Genomic DNA, 20,991 nt, shown 5'->3' with positions numbered 1-20,991 from the left:
TTTAGCTAGGACCCAGAGGTCGTCTGGGGCAGAAACACGGGCCCTGGTTTCCCTGTTGGGACGGGAGCATGCTGACGGACTGATGGCCCTCTACGCGTATCTATTTTTGCTTTCTTCTTTTCTATTTTGGTACCAAAGGCAAATGTCACAGTTCATTCATCTTCATTCTGAACAACTGAAATTATGGAAGGCATTGAGGGGGCAAGAAGCCGGGAGACAGGACCCTGAGTATGAACCAGCTGTGCTCTAATGGGAAGAAGCTTGGTGCTAACAGCAAAAGGAAACAAAGGGAGCAAGGGCTGCGCTATGGAGTAGCTGGCGTAGGTCTCCGCCTGCAGTGCCTGCATCCCACACGGGTGCTGGTTCGAGTCCCGGCTGCTCCACTTCTGTTCCAGCTCTCTGCTATGACCTGGGAAACCAGTAGAAGATGACCCAAGTGCTTGGGCCCCCACATTCACTTGGGAGACCTGGAAGAATCTCTTGTTTCCTGGCTTTGGATCGGCCCAGCTCCAGTAGTTGCGGCCATTTGGGGAGTGCACCAGCAGATACAGAACCTTTCTGTCTCTCTCTCTGTAAATCCACCTTGCAAATAAATAAATAAATAAAAATTCTCTCTGTAAGTCCACCTCGCAAATAAATAAATAAAAATCTAAAAAAAAAAAGAAGGACAAGTGGAGGGGGAAATGGGAAAGGAAGATGTTGGATTCGATTTTCTGCAGAGTTTGTCTGAGAACTTTCTTTGTACGAGGCAGGGGAGTGGGAATGCAGGTTGAGAAGCAAGCCCTACTTTCTTTCTTTCTTTCTTTTTAAAATCTATTTATTTGAGAGGTAGGGTTACTGACAGAGGGAAAAGTCTTCCATCTGTTGGTTCCCTCCCTAAATGGTTGCAATGGCCAGAACTGAGCCTATAAGAAGCCAGGAGCTTCTTCCCGGTCTCCCACGTGGGTGCAGGGGCCTAAGGACTTGGGCCATCTTCTACTGCTTTCCCAGGCCATAGCAGAGAGCTGGATTGGAAGAGGAGCAGTCAGGACACGAACCGGCCACCTGGCACCGCAGGAGGTGGTTTTACCCACTACACCCCAGCAGCAGCCCACAAGCCCTATTTTCCAGGAGCTTTTAGTTTACTGGAGAACAGGCAACCAGCCAACCACAACAGAAGGCAGAACGAGCCAATGGACAGCTGGGGCTAACAGGCAAGGCTCCATTTGACCTGAGGTCACAGGGGCAGGCTTCCTGGAGCCCGGGCATTTGCTTGGTCCCCAGAGAGCTACGCAGGAGAGGACCAGGAACAAGGAACATTCTTCACACCTCCCCCTAGACCTCTTGTAACTCAGAGGTTGCTTACCCATGCAGGGGCAAAGCTCTTTATCCTACACACCCCAGTACCGAGCACCGTGGTGTCTACGCATGCGCCTGCACAGTGTCAACGCACACACAGGTGGGTTTCTTCCGATCCACAGCAAAATGAAACGGAGAAATATGGGAGTTTTCTGCAAGTGAATTACATTTGTTTCAAAGGATTGCCTTCTCTCAGGATGGTAAGTCCGTCCCTAACTTCGTTATGATAAAAATGCCTTGTCTTTTAAATGGAATGATGCTAAGAGAAGATGGCAGATTGGGGATATAGATGTCTGTATATATAGACATATATATATAGGGATATAAATGTCTAATACATTGACAGGTTAATAGTTGGCCCACTGCACTGGTTCCTGATATTGGAGTCTGAGGAATGACTGGCCTGGGGGTGGTGCAGTGCCCACCGAGGCCAGCGTATTAAGAGAGGTGCTGCCTTCTCTCCCCAGCCCTTTCCCTTCCGGGGCCCTGGGGGCTTCTCCCACAACAAGCCCAGGGCGCCACCCTCCCTCCAGACTCTGGTGCCTCTGTCTTTCTCTGGGGTGAGCTGTGGAGCCGTTCTCCCCTCCCATGGTGAGGAGGGAGGCCAGATTCACCCACTCTCCCCCGGGGCCCTCTGAATTTTAGTGGCGTATTAAAGCTTAATTCAAATCAATGAATTGTAACGGTGAAATTTCAAGCCCTTTCGCAGGACAATGGGGAAAATATATTTATTTTTAAAGAAAGGGCCTTTGTGGGAAATCAGATTACACCCTTCCAAGGTACTGACGCAAAGTGCCAGAGACGAGACAAGGAGAATCAAGTGATCTGTGGTGTGGATCAAAATGCCACTCTGCACGGGGAGGGGGACTTGGACAACGGCCAGGCTCCTGGGAAAGCTGTGGCCCAACCGTGGCTGCTGCAGGCAGTTAGGGAGTGAGACCTGTGGATCGAAGGTCTCTCTCTCTCTCTCTCCCTTTTAAATGAAGATAATTAAAAAAAAATTTTAAATCCTTACTTTCTATTAAAACAAAGGGAAACCTGACCTTATTCTAAAGGTTTACTTTTGTTTATTTGAAAGGCACAGTTACAGAAAAGGGGTGGAGAGAGAGAGAGATCTTCTCTCCTTGGGTTCTTTCGCTAAATAGCCGTGAAGCAAGGGCTGGGTCAGACCAGAGCCAGGAGCCAGGTCTCCCGAGTGGGTGCAGGGCCCAAGCCCTTGGCCCATCTTCTGCTGCTTTCCCAGGCTCATCAGCAGGGAGCTCCATCGGGGATGCCAGCGCGGCCGGTGGTGGCTTAACCACTACCCCACTATGTCAGCCCCCAAATCTGACCTTCTCTCTGTCCATCTCTAGTACAGGATCCATCAGTCAGTCCCACCACCCCTCCTCGGCCTGGGCACCAGGGCAACCCAGCGGCCCTCACCTGTGCTCCGGCCAGAAGGGCACAGTGCACCCCCACACTCAGTGGGAATACAACAGAAGACACTGAGTAAGTGAGCAACTCTGCACTGGCTTAAAAATAGCCCAGCCCTCCCAAGGGACACCTCTGCACGGACTCCACTTAGGTAAATGCAAACCCTTCCAGCTCTCACAGCTTTGAAAACTCCGAATCTATGAATCCTGATTACAAACAACCCAGGGGAGCCATACAGCTCCCCGCAGACCGGGAAGCAGAAGGGCAGAGGAAGCAGAAATCCTGCCCTGCCTCTTGATGTCGCCTGCTCCTGACCCGGCCAATCCTTTTCCCTCCACATACATGAAAAGGATAGGCTGACTTGACAGAAAAAATACACACAGGAACTGGGACAAAGTCATCCCATCTTCGGTTCCTTTGAACATGGGATAGAACAAATGGGCTTGCACATTGCAGGGGAGAATTTAAAGCGCTTTGTCTGTGTGGCAGTGGGATGCACGCAGTGGGGAAGACTTCGGACCTGGGGCAGCTGGCTGTGGAGGGAGCAGGGACTGATGGTTTCCTAGAAGCGTCTGTAAGGGGGTGGAAGAGGGGGGTCTCTGGCTAGGACCTGGGACCCCTGTTAAAGACCTGATGTAGGCTCAAGCCCCATGGAGAGCCACTGAAGCAGAAATGCTAGGAGCAGACTCCAGACGCCTTCACTGTGACCCACACGCTGAGGTCTGAGAACCAGTGCTGTAAGGGCCTTAGCTTGGAGTGGCGACTGGGGGCCCTCCCTGGCCCCTCCCACAGGGCTACAGCTCCTAGGTGACCTAATCAGAGGGGGAGGGTGACCCAGCTGAGAGGAAACAGCCCCCAGAGGGCGGGGCCCAGAGTGAGGCCGGAGGGGCAAGTCCACGTTCAGGGGATTCCCACAGGATCTACGGGTCCAACCCACGGTGGGCGTCCCGTCTGCACCTGCAGCCTCCCGGAAGACCGCCGTGATTGGATCCACGCGGGTGGGCACCTGCCCACGGAAAGGGCCGTGTCCTCTGAGGTTCCCCCTCTATTATTAGCTCCAGCCCGCATAAATCCACCCGTGCCAAAGAGAGGCTTCCGCGAACTTTCCAAGGTGGCTTAACTGCTTGGAAGCAGCTGTCTAAGCGGCTCCGGCAGCTGTCTGAGCCAACGCTACCCGCAGCGCCAGGGCGGGCGCCGAGCTGGTGGTCGCGGGGCGCGGAGGCAACCCCTCCTACCGGGCCACAGAACCCCGGTCGGCGAGCAGTGGGTCGCAGGCCGAGGATGTGTCCTGATTTTTAAAAACGCTGCCTGCACGCACTTCAAGGGCCTCCCCTCGTTCTTCGGAGGCTCGAGGGCCATTGTAGTGGCCTAATGAATGCATTTTTCTTTTCCGTCCAAAGTGGAAGCGGGAGCGCCCGGGGATGCAGATCGAATACAAACCCGCTCTGGGCGCTGATACTCTGGGCAATTAAAACAAAGAGCGCAGCGGCAGCGGCGGCGGCGGCCCCGCACAAAACCCTGGGGGAAACATCCAGAACGTGCCGTGAACCAGCCGGCGGGGTGGGGCGCGGCGGCGCTGCAAACGAGCCCGCGGGGAGGCGGCTCCGGCCCTGCAGGTGGCCAGGTGCACCGTGGCAGGGGTCAAAATCCACCCTTGCGGCCTGCGGGCCACTACGCCAGGGGGCACACCCGCCCCGCACCCCCGCCAAAAAGAGCAAGCAAACAAAAACCCATTGCCCGGGCGGGAACTGGGCTGCGCGGCCGGCAGAGGGGGCAGTGGGAGAGGAGAGCGCACGGTGGTGGTGGTGGGGGGTGGGCGGGGAGGGGCAGGGAGCCAGAAAGTGGGGGGCACTCAGGAGCGAGGGGCCAGCGGGGAGGCGGAGGGGGAGGTGCGGGGTCGCCGAGCGCCTGGGTGCCGAAGCGGGCGGGCGATGAGCGGGAAGAAAGGGACGCGACCGGGCCGGGCGGGGGGCGGGACCCGGCGGGTCCCCACCTGCGTGGGCGCGCGCTGCCCCGAGGGGTGGGAGCCCGGGCCGGCGGGAGCGGCCGGGAGGCGGGCCGGGCAGGAAGGCAGAGGGAGGGAGGGAGGGGACGGGGACTGCGAGGCGGGGAGGAGCCGGCGCGCGGCTGGGGCTGCGGGGGCGGCGGCGCGGCGGCGGCGGCGGCGGCGGGTCCGGCGGTGGCGGCAGGTGGCCCCGCGCGCGGCGGCCGGCCCGGCCGGGGGCGGGCGGGAAGGTGGCGCCTCGGGCGGGGGCCGGTCCCTGCTACCAGGTGACCTGTTCCGGCCCGGATCCGGGCGGCCTCGCCATGCAGCGGCGCGGCGCGGGGCTCGGGTGGCCGCGGCGGCAGCAGCACCAGCAGCAACCGCCGCCGCCCGCGGTCGGCTCCCGGGCCGCAGCCATGGTCCCCCCGGGCCTCGGCGGCCGCCCTGCCTGCGCGCTGCTCCTGCTCTGCTACCTGGTGAGCGCCGGACCCTGCTCGGGTCCTCCCCCTTGCGCGCGGGGCCCCGGGGACGCGGGCGTGGGGGGGGGCGGCCGGGGACCCCCGCCGCTAGTTTTTCGCTGCTGCGCCCCGGGCGCTCCCGGCACCTGGGATGGGCAACCCCGGGGCGCGTGGACCGCACTTGCCGCGCGGTTCTTTCTCCTTGCGTCCGTCCCTCCGCCTGCCGGGCTCGCTCCAGATCCGCGCCGGGTCCCCTCCGGAGATCCCTTCTCGTACCTCCGCTGCACTCGGGGTCCTCGGTCCCCCAGCGGCCGCTCCCCAGCCCCCTCCCCTGCGCTCCCGGGCTCCTCGCAAGCTCCTCTCTCTCCCGTGCCCGACTTGGTCTCTCCGCGCCTCGCCCCGACCCTCTGAGTTTCCGCTGGGTGCTCCCAGCCCGGGACGCCTTTCTTCCTCTGCACCTCGCGTCGCCGGCGCTCTCCAACTCCGCCTTGGTCACTCCAGCCAAGTTGCGGATGCCGGGAAGAAACCTAGTTCTTGGTCGCACGCTCCCCGCCCGCCCGAGTGGTGACTTCAGCTGCGTCTCGTACGTTGTCAGTTCGGAGACTGTTTGGCTTACGCGTGTCGGTTTGCCATTTGCACACTTCTGGTCTCTGTGGCACTCATCAACTAAATGGCAGTAACCTAATTTTCCAAAACCAGCTCGTTGGAAATTCTAGTGTCTTTGAGACCCTCGCCATAAGGTGGGGGGAACTGCTTCGAGTTCCTTTGAAGGCTGCTGGCTGCTGTTTTGAATTCTCCAAAACAATAGTGAATTCACACAAGGTGACACCCTTCCTGCCCAGCCTGTCTTACGTCCCAGGATCCTGAAGAAACCTGGGGTTATCTCGCCATATATTACTGTAAATAAATGAAATGGGAAATGCTGAATCATGAAACTGATGTAATAGGAAATTCACAGAATGCTAAAAAAAAAAAAATGAGCAATGTCATTGTCCAGAATTCTTTTTTATTTCTGTAGCGTTGTCATTCTGCGGAGTCTTGCTTTTTAGAAGCTGAAAACTATTTAGAAAATACTAACAGGAATTAGAATTTGATTCCAAAGACATTGGCCAAGTTTCTTTTAATGCTCTTAACTTCTTGGCTGTTGCGTTTCTCGATGCAAGAGCGGGTACAAATGTGCATTGTGATTCTGGCTTTGCATCTACCTGTTGAACAAGCTGTGCTGTAACTCATATTTCAGAATTAGCCAATATCAATTTTGGGGTTGGATCTGCTTTGTAGTTTCATAAGGAGTTGGCAGTTAGCATGACTGATTCCCCGCCCCCCCCGCTCAAGGGATATTATTATTTCATATTTATGCCACAGGGTGACGGCACAGAGACTCATAAATAAAACTGCCCTAACAAATGACGGGGTTTCAGGCGCTCCTGGCTGCCCACAGAGGCACAAGGGACGTAGTACAGCAGCGTGTGAGACCTGTACAGGTGATCTGGAATGTTCCACGTGGAAATCGCGGGACCTGCCCCCGGGGGGCCACTTCTTGACATCTCAAGAAATGAGGATAACGGGAGCTAAGCCTGGAGGCCTGTGTGGTCTGGGCCGAGTGGGGACTGGCAGTGGAGCAAGTGTCGCCGTGGGGTGTGGAACAAAGGGGACGTGGAACAGGGGGCCGAGCACGGGGCTGATGGCCGGCCGGCTGCAGGGAGGTAGATGGCGAACGGCGAGCTAGGGCTCGGGAAAGAGAGGTGATAGAAAAATGTCACGGTGTGGGGGGTGACTAGAACACGGTGGCTGTCTTGGCAGCCTGGGAAGGAATGGGTTTGGAGCACCCTGGAGGGGAGACCGTGGGTGCTCCCTGGGTGGCACGGGTAGCACGGGCTTCTGATGTGTGCCGCGGTACAGGAAAGACTGTGATAGGCGGGAGCCTTTGGCGACAGAAAGGAACCCAAGGAAGCGAGAGCCTCCGCTTAGGAGGTGGGCTCCACGGTTTCCCGTGAATGCCCCGGCCTTGGCAGGGCGCTCTCCCTGAGGTCCTGCTGCAGGCTGGGGTGTCCTGATCCTGCACAGGTGTGGTGTGTGATCAGGGAGAGTGTAAACGTCCCCGTGAAGCACCTGGCAGGACAGAGGCACAAAACAGGTGGGTAGCTGTGTGCGTTCCACTCAATCCAGGAATGCTTCCTGGAGGAAGTGATTGGTCAGGAGGGTGGGAATGGACACGGGGAGGGTAGAAGTTGAACGGAATAGCTCGGCAGGGGCTCCGATTGGTAGATACTAGGAGAAGCTGTTCCGTCATTTGGAAGCCTGTATTGTAATAATAGTAGCTTGCATTGTGCCAAGTTTAAGCTTTGTTCAGTGTTGACACTAGCGGGAACTGAGGCAGGAGCCATTCAGATCTTTGTTCAGATGAGGTGTCAGGCTCAGAGAGGGGGGAGTAAGCTGCCCTGGGCTGCACAGGTAGTCAGGGATTAAATCCGAATCTGTCTATATCGGAAGCCTAGGCCCTCACCCAGGCCACTGTGTTGTCTTCTGCATTTTGCTGCCGGTAACCCAGTCCCCTCAGGAGGAAACGGGCAAGGTTAGCAAAGCTCTAGCCATTAGCTGCCGCCCGCAAGTGGCCAGGATGTGAGGTCATGCCGAAAGCAACCTGAAAGACAGAGCAGGAAGCGCAGGCCACAGACTAGAGGCAGGATGTTAAAGAGAGAATGAATGGGTCAGACCAGAAAATCTTTGCCGCCGGTAACGGAGCGATGAGGGATTGGCGCGCTCTGGTGCGGGGACTTGGATTTGTGGGAGTGTGTGTCCCGGGGGCACGGCGCGTGCGCCTTGGGCCCCGGCCAGTGGCCCTTTCGTGACGTCCTCCCTTCTTTGCTTTCTGAACAGATGCCTTTAAGCCCTGGCTAGGGGTCGGGGGGTGGGGGAGTGTGCGTCCTGCAGTCGGGGTCCCGAGCAGGTGGGTGCTGGGGTGGGGGGCCGCCCTCCTCCCTCTGCTGGGACAGCGTAACCTTCAGTGTGTGACCAGGAAGACACTGTGACTGTAGCTAGGATACTGCCAAAGCATGAATAATTGTGATGAGGCCTGAAAGATAAGTCACGGAACGATGCCAGGCAGATTTCTGAAAGGATGATCCCCGAGTCCAGCGGCTGCCAGAAAATTCTGGGTCGCCAAAGGTCAAGACGCTGAGAGCTTCTTCCGAGGGGGCGAGGGCCTCGGAAGCAAAGGGTCGCGACGTGGCTCCCACCGAGGTCGCTGGTGCCCAGTGACGGCTCCATGCAGCTTTCCCCTGCTGGGCACACCCCCTTGTCTTTTTTTTTTTTTTTTTTTTTTAACATCATTAGCTTTCCCTTTCTCCACTCCTGTAGCCAGCCTGCAACAATGGAGCTTCTAGAAGACAATTTTGTCCAGTCTGAACTCTGGTCTCCAACGTGCAGTTTTTTCTTAAATGAGAAGATAAATCTCACGGTGGCCAGTATGGATGTCAGCTGTAGAGTGGAAATGTTCAGGGTGGATGGACATGCGTACCTGTTAAGACAACCAGAGGACAAGAATCAAAGGACATTAGCAGCCCGGGTGTCAGCGGGGGTCGTCGTCCAGTGTGGCAGTGTGGGACAGCATTCTCTGTGAGAGGCTGCCTCCATTGCTTAGCCACCTGGGAGAATTCCCTAGCCTCCTACTACGTGTGCAGCGCAGCACACCGGAAGCTCAGAACAAGGTAGAGGGACCCTCAGTTATTCAGCTCCAGGAGGAGTGAGTATCGGATTTGAAGTAGAGATGATCCCTAAGCTTCCCGTCAGCCAGTGGCCTCCTATTGGCACTATGCTGAAGGCAGGCTGTGTTCAGAAAGGAACAGTTTATTTTGGCAGTTGTATAGGGTCACAGTCTGAGATCTGGTGGGAGGGCCCTGTTGCTTTGGCTTCTGGCGATGGTGCACTCGCTGGCGGAGTCACATAGCCAGAGACAGAGCTCGTGGGCCTTGTCTGGGGGGTCTCTTAGAAAGCCACCAGGATTTAATCACGGGGCTCCACCCTACTGAGCCGAATCAATCCAGTCACCTCCAAAAGGCCCTGCCTCCACTCACTGGGATTATATGAAGGTGCCACCCTTTCAGTATTGTTAGCATAACACACATGGTCTTTGAGGGAAGAGTAATACTCAGATTCTCCAAACCATAGCACATTGTAATCCTGGCCATCGCTCCTGCCAGGCCTGGGGTTCGCCTCTGCCTTCTAACTGGAAGTAGCCTCAAGTGAATTCAGTTATGGTATAGATAGGCTCATGCCATGCCCCTGAGAACGGACCTCGGGGTCGTGGGCCAGCTGAGTGGGACTGAGCACACTCTGCCTCGGCTGTCTTGCCCCAGAGAGGGGCTCACGGCGCTTGGGGAGTTGCCTCCGCCCGGTGTGTGTGTGTGGAAGGGACTGTGTTCTTCCCAGACACGAGGCACACGGGTGTGACCAAGTTAAGTCTCCGGATTCCCTCACCCGTATCCAGAAAGGGGTGACAGGTGTCAAGGCAGGTGCGTGCATTCAGGCCCTCATTTCGAGTGTTTCTGGACGGCCATGGCTGACTTTGGAATCAGCCGCTGTGGGTGTGAAATTTGGTTCTGCTTTGTAGGAGCCGGTCTGCCCCGTGAGCAAGTTCCCGATGTCTCTGAGTCCGTTGCATTCTCTCTGCTGGAAAACTGGGGGTTTGTAAAGCTCACAAGTGAGACGTTCTCTGGAGTTCTGTTGGAGAGGAGGAGGTTCGGGGCAAGCGACAAAAATGCCTCGCACACAGTAGGCACTTGGCAAAATACAACCAAACCCGAAGAACCCGCCTATTAAAGAACCCGCGTATTAGGTCATGCCGGAGAGGTCTTCCACTCCTAGGTGTATTGATCACGTTTGTGGTTTCTGTGGTCAGCTCTGTTGGGAAGGACTCGTGTTTGCCTGGGAAATGTTTCCCAAGGCACATTTTTTTTTTAAGTCCATATCAACATCACCACTCATTCTGCTTAATTGCCTGCTTTGTTGACATAAACAGAATTTTTGCTTCTATCCAGTCAGCAGAAATGGGAAAACTAGGCCTTCTAAGCTAAGGCAATTACCTTTTTGACCTATGCAAGTTTGATCCCGCCCATTCGGAGAGAGAGTGCTCGTGAGCCAAGGTTGTCTTAGGTGACTGACGGGGCAGAAGGGGCGGCCATGGGGAAAGCAGACACGCCACGCTCGCCGCGACGGAGCTGCGCGCGGGTTCGAAAGAGGAAATGAACTTCCCGGAGTGGGACTTGAATGATTTCAGATTTTTCAATCTCTCTGTCCCTTCCTTAAATACCAAATGGGCCATATAGAAAAAACACCCAAGTTTCCTCTGCTCTTTGGAGCAGGAGAAAGACTATTTCAATAGTCTCTTGCTATTGATTTTGCTTAAAAGAATCAAATGCAGTCATCCTAAAAGAAATGTAGGCAGTAGTGTTTTTTTTTTCCCCTTCATCCAGAAAAATACATAAATTCATCTCATTCTGGCTTCCCAGGCTGAATCCAATGCATTTAGACCTCTAGTTTTGAATCTTCTATCACAAAGCGGTCATTTCTTTCCTTTTTTTTTTCTTGCTTTTTTTTTTTTTTTTTTTTTTTTGAATTATAACACACACACACAATTACACAGAGATGAAGGGATCGAATCGCTGTCTGGCGATAGCGTGACACGGTCAGGTTTAACTGTGGCCAGGGCTCACTTGGGGGTGTCACCGGATGTGTGAGGGCCCATGTGTGTTTCAGAGCCCAGCTCTGAGAGTGCAGGGCAGAACAGGAGCTTCCGGGGTGAGACCTCTGTGGGGTGGCTTAACCTAAGGGGCCCAGAAAGGCCCCCCTCCTGCCCAGAGATCTCGCTGAGAGCTGCGGTGTGTTTGGGCTCTGCTTGGAACGCGTTATCCACCAAACTGGCATAGAAATGCAGCTATGTGACATTACCTCAGTATTTTTTTTTCATTATCGCATTAACATGGATGAACCTGCCAGATGAGCAGAAATCCAGCAGAGACAGAGAGAGCGAGCGAGCGAGCGAGCGAGCGGAGGGATGGGAAATTTAGACATTTTCGTTGGTATTTTTGGTGTGGAGAAGTGGAAAATTTCTAGAAGGTGGGGGGGTTGTCTGAACGATCTGGAGGGGTAAAATCCCTGGGACAAGCCCTTCCTCCCCACCCCGGGGTAGGTAAGGTGGGTGCCTGGCTGTCTGACCACACAGGGGACCTGTGAGATGGCAAAGGCTAGGGGTGCTTGGAGGAGTGAATGAGGCTGAATGGGAAGTGGGGAAGGGGTGATTAAGGGCGGGGTAGTGGGGACTCCGGGTGGGATCAAGGCTTCTGGTTTCTGTACAGGTGCCCCCAGGGGCTATGGAGCGGTGGGTCAGGGTGGGCAAGGAATACGCATGCCCAGGGCCTTAGGTGGGCAAGGGCACGCACTGACTTCCCACTGTACACCACACTCCGTCCTACAACCTTGACCCGTCACAGTGACACGGACTCTGACCTCATAACTTCTACACTAACGGATGCGCGGGCAATGTTTCCGCTCGTGTCCTGCATCCTGGCGAGTGAAATACTTGAGGAGGTTGGACACGTGTCCTGCCTGTAGCCTGGGTCTCTGCAAGTTAATTGCCTTATTTTCCTGGCAGGAAACAGGTTAGAACCACACACATGACTTAGCCAGGAAATCAGCTTCAGCTTAATCAATATTTAGAGTGTGATGTGTTGCTAATCGGTGTCGGTTTTGTACATAACAGCGGTGGCCACAGCTCCTGGTGTAGCAGCTGCCCGCTGGGTCTGCTCCAGCCCACGGGATGCCAGCTTCCTGCATTGCAGAGGTGCCCAGAGGCTGAAGGTGATGGCACCTCCTGGAGAGATTCCCATCAGGCTTTGCACAAGCCACCTAGGGTGATTCTGAGGCCCTCTGTGGGCTCGCCCCCATTATATAGGAAAGCACCATCCCATCCCTGAAGTTGCCTTCTCTTGTGCTCAGCCACCGCTCGTGCGTCTCTCGCTGTTCAGATAATTCACGGGCAGTCCATGAAATTATATCTCTGCCCAACCCAGCCCCAAGGTCGCTTCCAACTTCGATATTTTCTGAAACAGCAAGTCAACATGTGCCACCGGGAAACCTTACAAGTCTGTCTCATCACGTCTCATCACTGAGACGTGAGCGCACCTGTGCCTGAGTTAGTCATCCCATTCCCTCTATTGCTAACAGTTCCTTTATTTTCTTCAGAAGTTGGCATTGTGGCACGGTGGGGAAGCTGCTGCCTGGGACGCTCAGATCTCTTGTCCAAGGGGCTGGGTTGGACTCCTGGCTCTGCTGGGATCCAGCTTCCTGCTGTTGCATGGCCCTGGAGGCAGCAGATGATGGTTCAGGTCCTTGGGTGCCTGCCACCCATGTGAGAAATGTGGATGGAGTTCCAGTCTCCCAGCTGCAGCCTGGCCCAGTCCTGACCTGTGAATGGAGGTCTCTCTCAATCTCTCTCTCTCTCTTGCTCTGCCTTTCAAAGAAATAAAAACAAATAGGTAGGGGCCGGCGCTGTGGCGCAGTGGGTTAAAGCCCTGGCCTGAAGCGCCGGCATCCTGTATGGGCACCAGTTCTCGTCCCCACTGTTCCTCTTCCTGTCCAGCTCTCTGCTATGGCCTGGGGAATCAGTAGAAGATGGCCCAGGTCCTTGGGCTGCTGCACCCACGTGGGAGACCCGGAGGAAGCTCCTGGCTCCTGGCTTCTGGCTTCGGCTCGGCGCAGCTCTGGCTGTTGCAGCCATCTGGGGGATGAAGCAGCGGGTGAAGACCTCTCTCTCTCTGTCTCTACCTCTCTCTGTAACTCTTTCAAATAAATAAAATTAATCTTTCAAAACAAATAGGTAAATAAAAACTTGATCATCTAGAATAGTGGTTGGCGTGCTGTGGCCGACTGTGTGTTTTCTAAGCAGAATTGCATGGGTGCACAGTCTGCCTTGTTCTGTGGCCGATTTCAGCCCAGCAGAGTTGAGTGGTGGTGAGGGGCACTGAGTGGCCCACAGGATCTGTAATATTTACCTTCTGGCCTCAATCCGGAGTCGTGCCCTCCGGTGGAAATGTGACAGATTTAAGTTTCTGGAGGCAGGTATTTGGTCTGATGGTTAAGACCTCAGTTAGGATGTCTGTATCCCACAGCAGGGTACCTGGGTTCAATACCCGGCTCCGGCTCCTCACTCCAGCTTCCTGCCTGTGCAGACCCTGGGAGGTGGCAGTGTTAGCTCAGGTAATTGAATCCCTGCCACCTGTGTGGGAGAGCTGCATTGAGTTCCCTGCTCACAACTTTGGCCTTGGCCTTGGCCTTGGCCTAGCTACTATGGGTGTTTGGAGAGTGAACCAGTGCATGGTAGCTTGCTCTCTCTGCTTCTCAAATAAAAATCGATAAATAAGTAATCTAAAAAATGTTCTTTGTGCCGCATTGAAAAAGTGAGCACATGTAACTATTTTTTTAAAGATCTATTTTATTTATTTGAAAGACAGAGTTACAGAGAGAGAGAGAGAGAGAGAGAGAGAGGTCTTCCATCCGCTGGCTCACTCCCCGAATGACCACAGAGCTGAGCTGATCGGAAGCCAGGAGCCAGGAGCTTCTTCCAGGTCTCCCACGTGGGTGCAGGGGCCCCAGGACTTGGGCCATCTTCCACTGCTTTCCCAGGCCGCAGCAGAGAGCTAGGTCGGAAGAGGAGCAGCTGGACTCAAACCAGCACCCATATGGGATGCCAGCACTGCAGGCTGCGGTTTTAACCCACTGCGCCATAGCGCCAGCCCCAACTAATTTTAATATATTGTATTTTATTGAACTTGATATATCCAAATGTGATCATTTCAAAGCACAATCCACAGGGAAATTGTTAATGAGATATTTCACAGCCCTTTTTAAAATATGAAGGCTTCGGAATCCAGTGTCTGTGTTATGCTTGCAACACAACCCAGCTGGGACCAGCCACAATACAGGTGCATCATCTGACTTGTGATATCATGTTGGTAACTTACGCCCAGAGCTGCCATCCCCAGGGTCGACTCTTACTACTCTTGAGACTTGAAATCGGGTGAAAATAAAGTAATCTTCCTCCTAAGACATGGAGATCTCCCTTGAAAGCAAATTTGGAGGGAGGGCCCTCGGGCGTCTGGGCAGGGTGCGTGTGGTCCTCTTTCCTCCACAGCAGAACTGTCCAGCAGATCTGAACCGTCCTTAGCATGCCACACCTCGGAATCCGGGAGAGAAGAGTGCAGTGTTATTAGCGATCAGATGTGAAATAATGAACACAACCATTGTTAAGTGCACTTTGCGGTGAAATATAGTGATACAAAATGGCCTGTTCGCAGCATTCCATTTTAAAAAGGTTTTTGCTGGCGTTCTTGGCATCCATACCTACAGTGTCACCAGATGTGGCCTGGGCTTTGGGCTTGGGTGATTTTTAAGGTCTACACGATGAGAATAATGATGAAGTGTTTTTTCATGAAAAAAAGATTTTTATTTATTATTTATTTGAAAGTCAGAGAGGGAGAGAGACAGTTCTTATATTCACTGGTTCTCAGGGCTGGACAAGGCCAAAGCCAGGAGCCTGGAACTCAGTCTGAGTCTCCCACATGGGTGGCAGGGGCCGCAATGCTTGAGCCAACACTGCCGCCTCCCAGGATGTGCATTGGCAGGAAGCCGGAATCGGAAGTGGAGGTGGGACTTGAACCCGCACACATGGATACGGGATGTCCGAGTGCTGTGCCAAACGCCCGTCCAGAGGAAGAGGTCTGAGCTCTTTGGAGAAGACAGGATGGGATATTTACTATGCCAAGTGTGTCTTGGGCTGTGCTGCTGAGTGGCTGGCTGGGTGGGCAGATGTCTGTGTTCTGGGGAGCTCAGCAGGCACAGGTGCGCTGGCCTCCCATTGGCTCTTCTTCTGGCCCCGCCTCCTTCAGCTCCAGCCATCGCTGGCCTTGGGGGCGCTCTGCGTGGGCTCCACAGCGAGCTGCCCTCCTGGCCCAGTGAATGAGCTGTCACTCATACTGTAGTCTTCATTGGCTGGCAGGCAGACTTCAGGGTGGACACCCAAGGCAGACAGGAAGTGGCAACTCTCTGGTCTTCCTGTTAGGTGGTGCGGGGTGGCAGGTGGGGGGGAAGGAAAGGACCTGAGCTGGGCTACACCCCCCACCTGGGCCACACCCACACCGGGGCCACACCCACCACCCGGGCCTCGTGGCAGAAGGTCACCTCTTGGCTGTCACTTCCTTGTCAGCAAAACAAGGAAGTGGCTGGTGACAAAGGACGCGGCCCCTCTACCGTCCTCTCCTAATTATAAGATTGCTTGTATACTTGCTGTCCCCCTGTAATTTGCCAGTAGACTCGGGGACATAAAGCAATGGAGCCTCCTCCTGTGGGGCGTCCAGTTTGGAGTGTACCCACCCCCTGTTTGCATTTCTTCCCACAGGTTTCCCATGAGTAATCAAAAGACACGCATGGCCAGCCCTCGTCCTGCCCTCCCCCGCCACTGGAGAAGTGCGGTTTCCCTCTGTCCTCTTCTAGGCTGGGTGCCCCCGCCACTGGAGAAGTGCGGTTTCCTCTGTCCTCTTCTAGGCTGGGTGCCCCTCCCCCACCCCTTTTAATACTCATGGGGGTACAAAGTTCAAGAAAGCTAGACTCTGTGTTGCCTGTATCCCTCCTAACACTGTCTCCTTGTCTCCTCCATGGGAACAGCCAGTGCCAGGTGCATTCAAGTAAGTCTGCTCACATGTGTAAGGATGGTATTCCTAAGTCGTTATCTATACACGAAGACCTCCTTTTAATGGCTGTATAATATTCCTCAAAGAGATCCACTGTAACTTATTTAACCAGCTCCCTCCTGTTGGGTATTTAAGTGTTCCAGCTTCTGATGGTACAAAGAATTCTACAGGGAAAGTCTGCGTTTATATCACTTTGCACAAAATCCTAAAAATGGAATTCCTGGGCCAGAGGGTGGGGGCATGTATACTTCCTGTAGACATTGACTGATTGGCCTGAAAGAGAATTCTACCCCCAGGGGTGCAGAGGCGAGCTCCTGCCAGGGTCATCTGGTATCTGACTTGTTGATATTTGTGCATCTAACAGGTCTAGAATGGTGTCTCTGTGTAGTTTCCGTTTGCATTTCTCTTGAGAATTTGTTTCCTTTTTTTAAAAGATTGTATTTAATTATTTGAGAGAGAGAGAGAGTTGTAGACAAAGGGAGAGACAGAGAGAAAGGTCTCCCATCCACTGGTTTATTCCTCAAATGGCTGCAACAGCCAGAGCTGGGCTGATCCGAAGCCAGGAGCCAGGAGCCAGGAGCTTCTTCCAGGTCTCCCACGCGGGTGCAGGGGCCCAAAGACTTGGACCATCTCCTGCTGCTTTCCCAGGCCATAGCAGAGAGCTAGATCGGAAGTGGAGCAGCCGGGACTCAAACTAGTGCCCATATGGGATGCAGGTGCCGCAGGCGTAGACTTCACCCGCTGCGAGCCACAGCACTGGTTCTGAGAATCTGTTTCTAGTTGACTGTCAGTTGCTTTCCGAGGGGATCCTCCCCACCCCACCCCCGACTGGGATTCTTTGCTGTCAGGGAAATAAAGTCCAGGTTCCTTGGGCGGGAATTCAGTATTCTCTAGGGCGCAGACCCTGTCTTTCTTATCAGTCTGATATCCCTGTGTCTCTTTGTGTTTCTGTCCCCATTCTGTTTTCTGGCCAAAGCAGGCTGCTCGCCATCCCATAATTGCACCTGCCTGTCCCTCCCTCCCCGCACTGCCGTTCCCTCGCCTCTACCCAAGAACGCGGTCCTCACAGCCTGACAGCAGCACCATTTCTTCCCCGAAGCCTGTCTTCAGCCCCTGGGCAGAGTTGCTGTCACTGGTGCTGGGCCCCTAGGGCTCGTGTGTCCTGTGGGTGGCACACTGGCCACAGACTGCCTTCCACTCTGATCTGCAGACCGGAGGCCCTGGCCGAGACTTCAGAATTTGTCCATTGTTGCCTCTGCTACAGCCCTAAGCCAGGAATTGCTGCTGCTGCTTTCTGGGAAGAGACCGAAGTGACTCCTCCCCCCCCCCCCCGCCCCCCCCCCCCGGTTGAAAGATTCACAGCGTACAAAGTGCCGTTAGAACCATCTCTTCACTGTACAGCTGGGGCTGTGCGACCATCACCACTTTGTCATCACCCCACCCTGGAACTCCGGGCGTCAGACACCAGCTGCCCGCGGTCCCCCAGACCCCCCCCCCCCCAGACCCTGCCCCGCTTGCTGTCTCCCTGATCACTTGTCCTTCCGTGTCTGCCTTGTTTCACTTGGGAGGCCTGCAAGGTTCATCCGGGTGGCAGCACCTGCCAGAGCTTCCGCCCTTCTTCAGCCTGAATAAGATTCCACTGTGTGGATGTGCCACTTCGGTTTCTCCCAGCGCACCAGAATTTTGAGTTTGTGCCCACTGATGGACCCTTGTGTCTCCTTAAGTTCTTGTGAATACTTCGGCTAGGAACAAGGGTATGTAAATATCTCTTCAAGTCCTGGCTTTCAACTTTTTTGGTTATAGATCCAGAAATCAGGCTGGAGCGTATGGTCATTCTGGGCTTCCGATTCTTGGGGAGCTGCAATTCTGGTTTCCATGTTGCATTCCTATCTACAGTGTGCAAGGGTTCCAGTCTCTTCACTACCTCATCGACATTTGTCCCCTTCCGGACTGTATTGTGTATTTTCAAAAAAGATTTTATTTATTTATTTATTTGAGAGGCAGAGCTACAGACACAGAGAGAGGTCTTCCATCTGCTGGTTCATTCTGCAAATGGCCACAATGGCTGGAGCTGGGCTGATATGAAGCCCGGAGCCAGGAGCTTCTTCTGGGTCTCCTACGTGGGAGAGCCCCTGGGCCATCCTCCACTGCTTTCCCAGGGCATGAGCAGGGAGCTGGATTGGAAGAGGAGCAGCTGAGACACCAACCAGCGCCCATTTGGGATGCCAAAGACAGAGGCTCAGCTTACCACGCCCTCTATTTTGTATTTTTAACCATCATTGCCTACAGAGGAGTGAAGTGGTATAACGTGAGCATTTTGCTGCTGTGTGCTGCATACCTGAGTCACAAAGTCGCGTTTAGAGGAGCTGTTGGCATCTATCAATAGCTCCTATGCATAAGAGTTGGGTTCAAGACCTAGCTTCCTGGATCTCTTCTGAAAGAAATGTCCACGGTGACAGGGCTTGGTTGTTTCAAGAACTCGCTAAGTAAGCGCACAGCTGAAATCTTCCTTGGCACGTGTCCTATCATCTATGCTGAAAAAAAAAAAAAAAAATCAGACAAAGCAAACCGTGTTCCAAGCCTGCCTGCGTGTGTGATTTGGAGCCGTGGAAGCCTCCTGCCGGCCCATCCGTCACGCCGGCTTGTCCTGGCTCCAAACTTCCATGAGGGAAAGGGGCCAGGCTGGCATCCCTGGTAGGTTCCCTCGCGGATGCGCTTTGAACACATCTCTTGCCCTTTGATTTGGCAGCGCTGGCCTGCCGTTTGAAGTCAGGACAATAGTTTGATGATCTCTGAAGCTGGGCTGTCTCGTTTTCAGTCGAAGGCAGGTTCTGCTGCGACTGGCTTTGCGATGACACAGCCCCTGCGCTTGGAAGCCAGCTCTGGAATTATTGCCACGTCGCTTTGAGAGTCACATTTTGATCAACAGATGCTGCTGGAGCTGGGAGGGGAGTGGAGCGGAGGCCTAATTTTCATCTGTGCGTGTGTGCGTTGGTTTCTTTCCAATCGTTCAATAGTAGTTGCGACACCTTTTATCTTCCTCCCTGATGGCTTTCTGCAGATTGAGATTTTAAGCCCAGGAAAATAAGGATTCACATACTGGCCTGCTGATTTCTTTTTGAACTCTCTCTGTGTCTTCCTCTTCCTTCTCTCTTTTTCAGAATTTCGTGCCATCTTGGGGGAGGCAGACTTCTCTCACTACGTCGGTGGTACCCAAGGCTGAGCAGACTTACAAAGACTTTATTTATTTTACTGTCTTCGAAGGCAGCGTCCGCAACGTCTCCGCGGTCTCGGTTGAGTATTTATGCTCTCAGCCTTGCGTTGTCAACCTGGAGGCGGTTGTGTCATCCGAGTTCCGGAGTAGCATCCCCGTGTACAAAAAAAGATGGAAGAACGAGAAACATCTTCACACGAGCAGGACCCAAATAGTGCACGTGAAGTTCCCCAGCATCATGGTTTACCGGGACGACTACTTCATCAGGCACTCCATCTCGGTGTCGGCAGTGATACTGCGAGCATGGATCACGCACACCTACGGCAGCGCGGACCTGCACGTGAAGTGGGAGGCGGACTTGCTGCACGCTGTGGCCAGGAACTACACTCTGCTCAAGGCGGTCCCGCCCTTCGAGCGCCCCTTCAAAGAGCACCAGGTGTGCCTGGAGTGGAACGCGGGTTACCTCTGGACCCTGCAGGCCAACAGGATTCCACAGTGTCCTCTGGAAAACGGTAGGTCTGTCGTCGGCCTCACGTGGAAGCAGGTCCTGCTTGCCGCCCAGAGCCTGGATCGCAATAGGATGGCGGGAGAGCGTGCTTGTGTTAGCAGTAGTGGTGGGTTGCAGAGGCCAGGGACGTGGAGGGGCGCGCTGAGGACTCTGGGGACAAAGGATTGGATGTGAAGAAAGGGAAGAGAGGAGAAGATTAGTTGAGAAGATGACTAGGAGGGAAGGGGTGCGAGGCGGAGAGTGGGAGCCTTTAGACCTCCATGCCACTGAGAATGCGCACTGGGAAAAATGTCCTTCCCACCCCTGCACTTTGGCTTCTTAAGCAGAATGTTTTATCCAGAAGGGGGCGACAGAGCCGGCAGTCGGGGCAGTACCGTAAGGCAGCTGTAACCCCGGGCTGGGTTCAGCTCCCGCGCTCTCGCTGGCTACTTACGCACCCTGGAACTCCGAGCCTTGGTTTTCTTAAAGGGGGCTAACATAATTCCCTGGGAGCCGTGTTGTGAGAATTAAAGGGTGTGGACTTGCTCAGCGCATCATCGGCGCTCATTAAAAAGCAGCCGTGACATTGGGAGAGTCTGCGCAGTCTCGGCTTCGCAGGACCTCTTCAAGAGGCTCCCAGGCTACCCCACCCCCACCCCCCCGGGGTCTGCCTGGGTCCTAGAGTGCCACCCTACCGCCACCCAGCGCTTTGGTTGTCCATGCAAATCCCCAGGCTCCAGCCTTCATCCACATCTGTTGGGGGCTGGGTCCTGGCCGTTCCTCGTGACTGATGCACCCCAAAGCTTGAACCACTCGACCAGGGCCAGAGCTGCTGGGGTTTTGACGTTGGGGTTACCGGGCTCCGACCCGCAGGCAGGCTGAGCAGGTGCAGGAGACCCGTGGGCAGCAGATCCAGCTGTGGATGTTCCTGGCACCTCCTGGTGTGTGACACGAAGGTGACCGAAGGACACACGCTCTGAGTTCTTCCTCTAGCCACAGCCTCGTCCCCGCCGGGATGTGCCTTCTTCTAGGCTATATTTGGGGAGATAGTGGCTGAGGTTATTTCTGGGTGCTACCTTGACATTTTCATGTACAAAGGAAGTCGCCGAAATGCTAGAGTCCCGTGTACCCCTCCCCACGCCTCCCCGCATGGCGTCATCTTCCATCACCACAGCGTGACGTCAAAGCAGGGATCCAGTCTTGATCTGACGCCGGTGACTGAACTGTAGGCTCCCTTCCAGTCTCAGCAGTCCTCATGTGTACGTGTGTGTGTGTGTGTGTCTAGAGAAGCTTGTTCTACATTGCAGCTTAAGTCTGCATTTCTGCAGGCGGTTAAAAACACAGAGACATCT

At 54.5% G+C, this 20,991-nt stretch overlaps 1 protein-coding gene across 2 annotated transcripts in view; it reads left to right on the top strand.

Moving 5' to 3' along the window:
• The first annotated feature begins 4,910 nt into the window (after positions 1–4,910).
• The window catches only part of SEL1L3 (SEL1L family member 3), a 109,684-nt gene continuing 93,603 nt past the window's right edge, over positions 4,911–20,991 (top strand). The window contains exons 1-2 of one of the 2 annotated variants that reach the window (XM_002709381.5): positions 4,911–5,211; positions 19,100–19,664. In XM_002709381.5, the coding sequence (XP_002709427.1) occupies positions 5,059–5,211; positions 19,100–19,664 (718 nt within the window). In that variant the 5' untranslated portion in view covers positions 4,911–5,058. The remainder of the gene's footprint in view (positions 5,212–19,099; positions 19,665–20,991) is intronic. The other variant, XM_017350581.3, reaches the window with a different exon arrangement.

This window comes from Oryctolagus cuniculus, chromosome 2 (assembly GCF_964237555.1).
Source record: "Oryctolagus cuniculus chromosome 2, mOryCun1.1, whole genome shotgun sequence".
NCBI lineage: Eukaryota > Metazoa > Chordata > Mammalia > Lagomorpha > Leporidae > Oryctolagus > Oryctolagus cuniculus.
The sequence above is the reverse complement of the archived record's forward strand: the minus strand, read 5'-3'. Positions and strand labels throughout refer to the sequence as shown.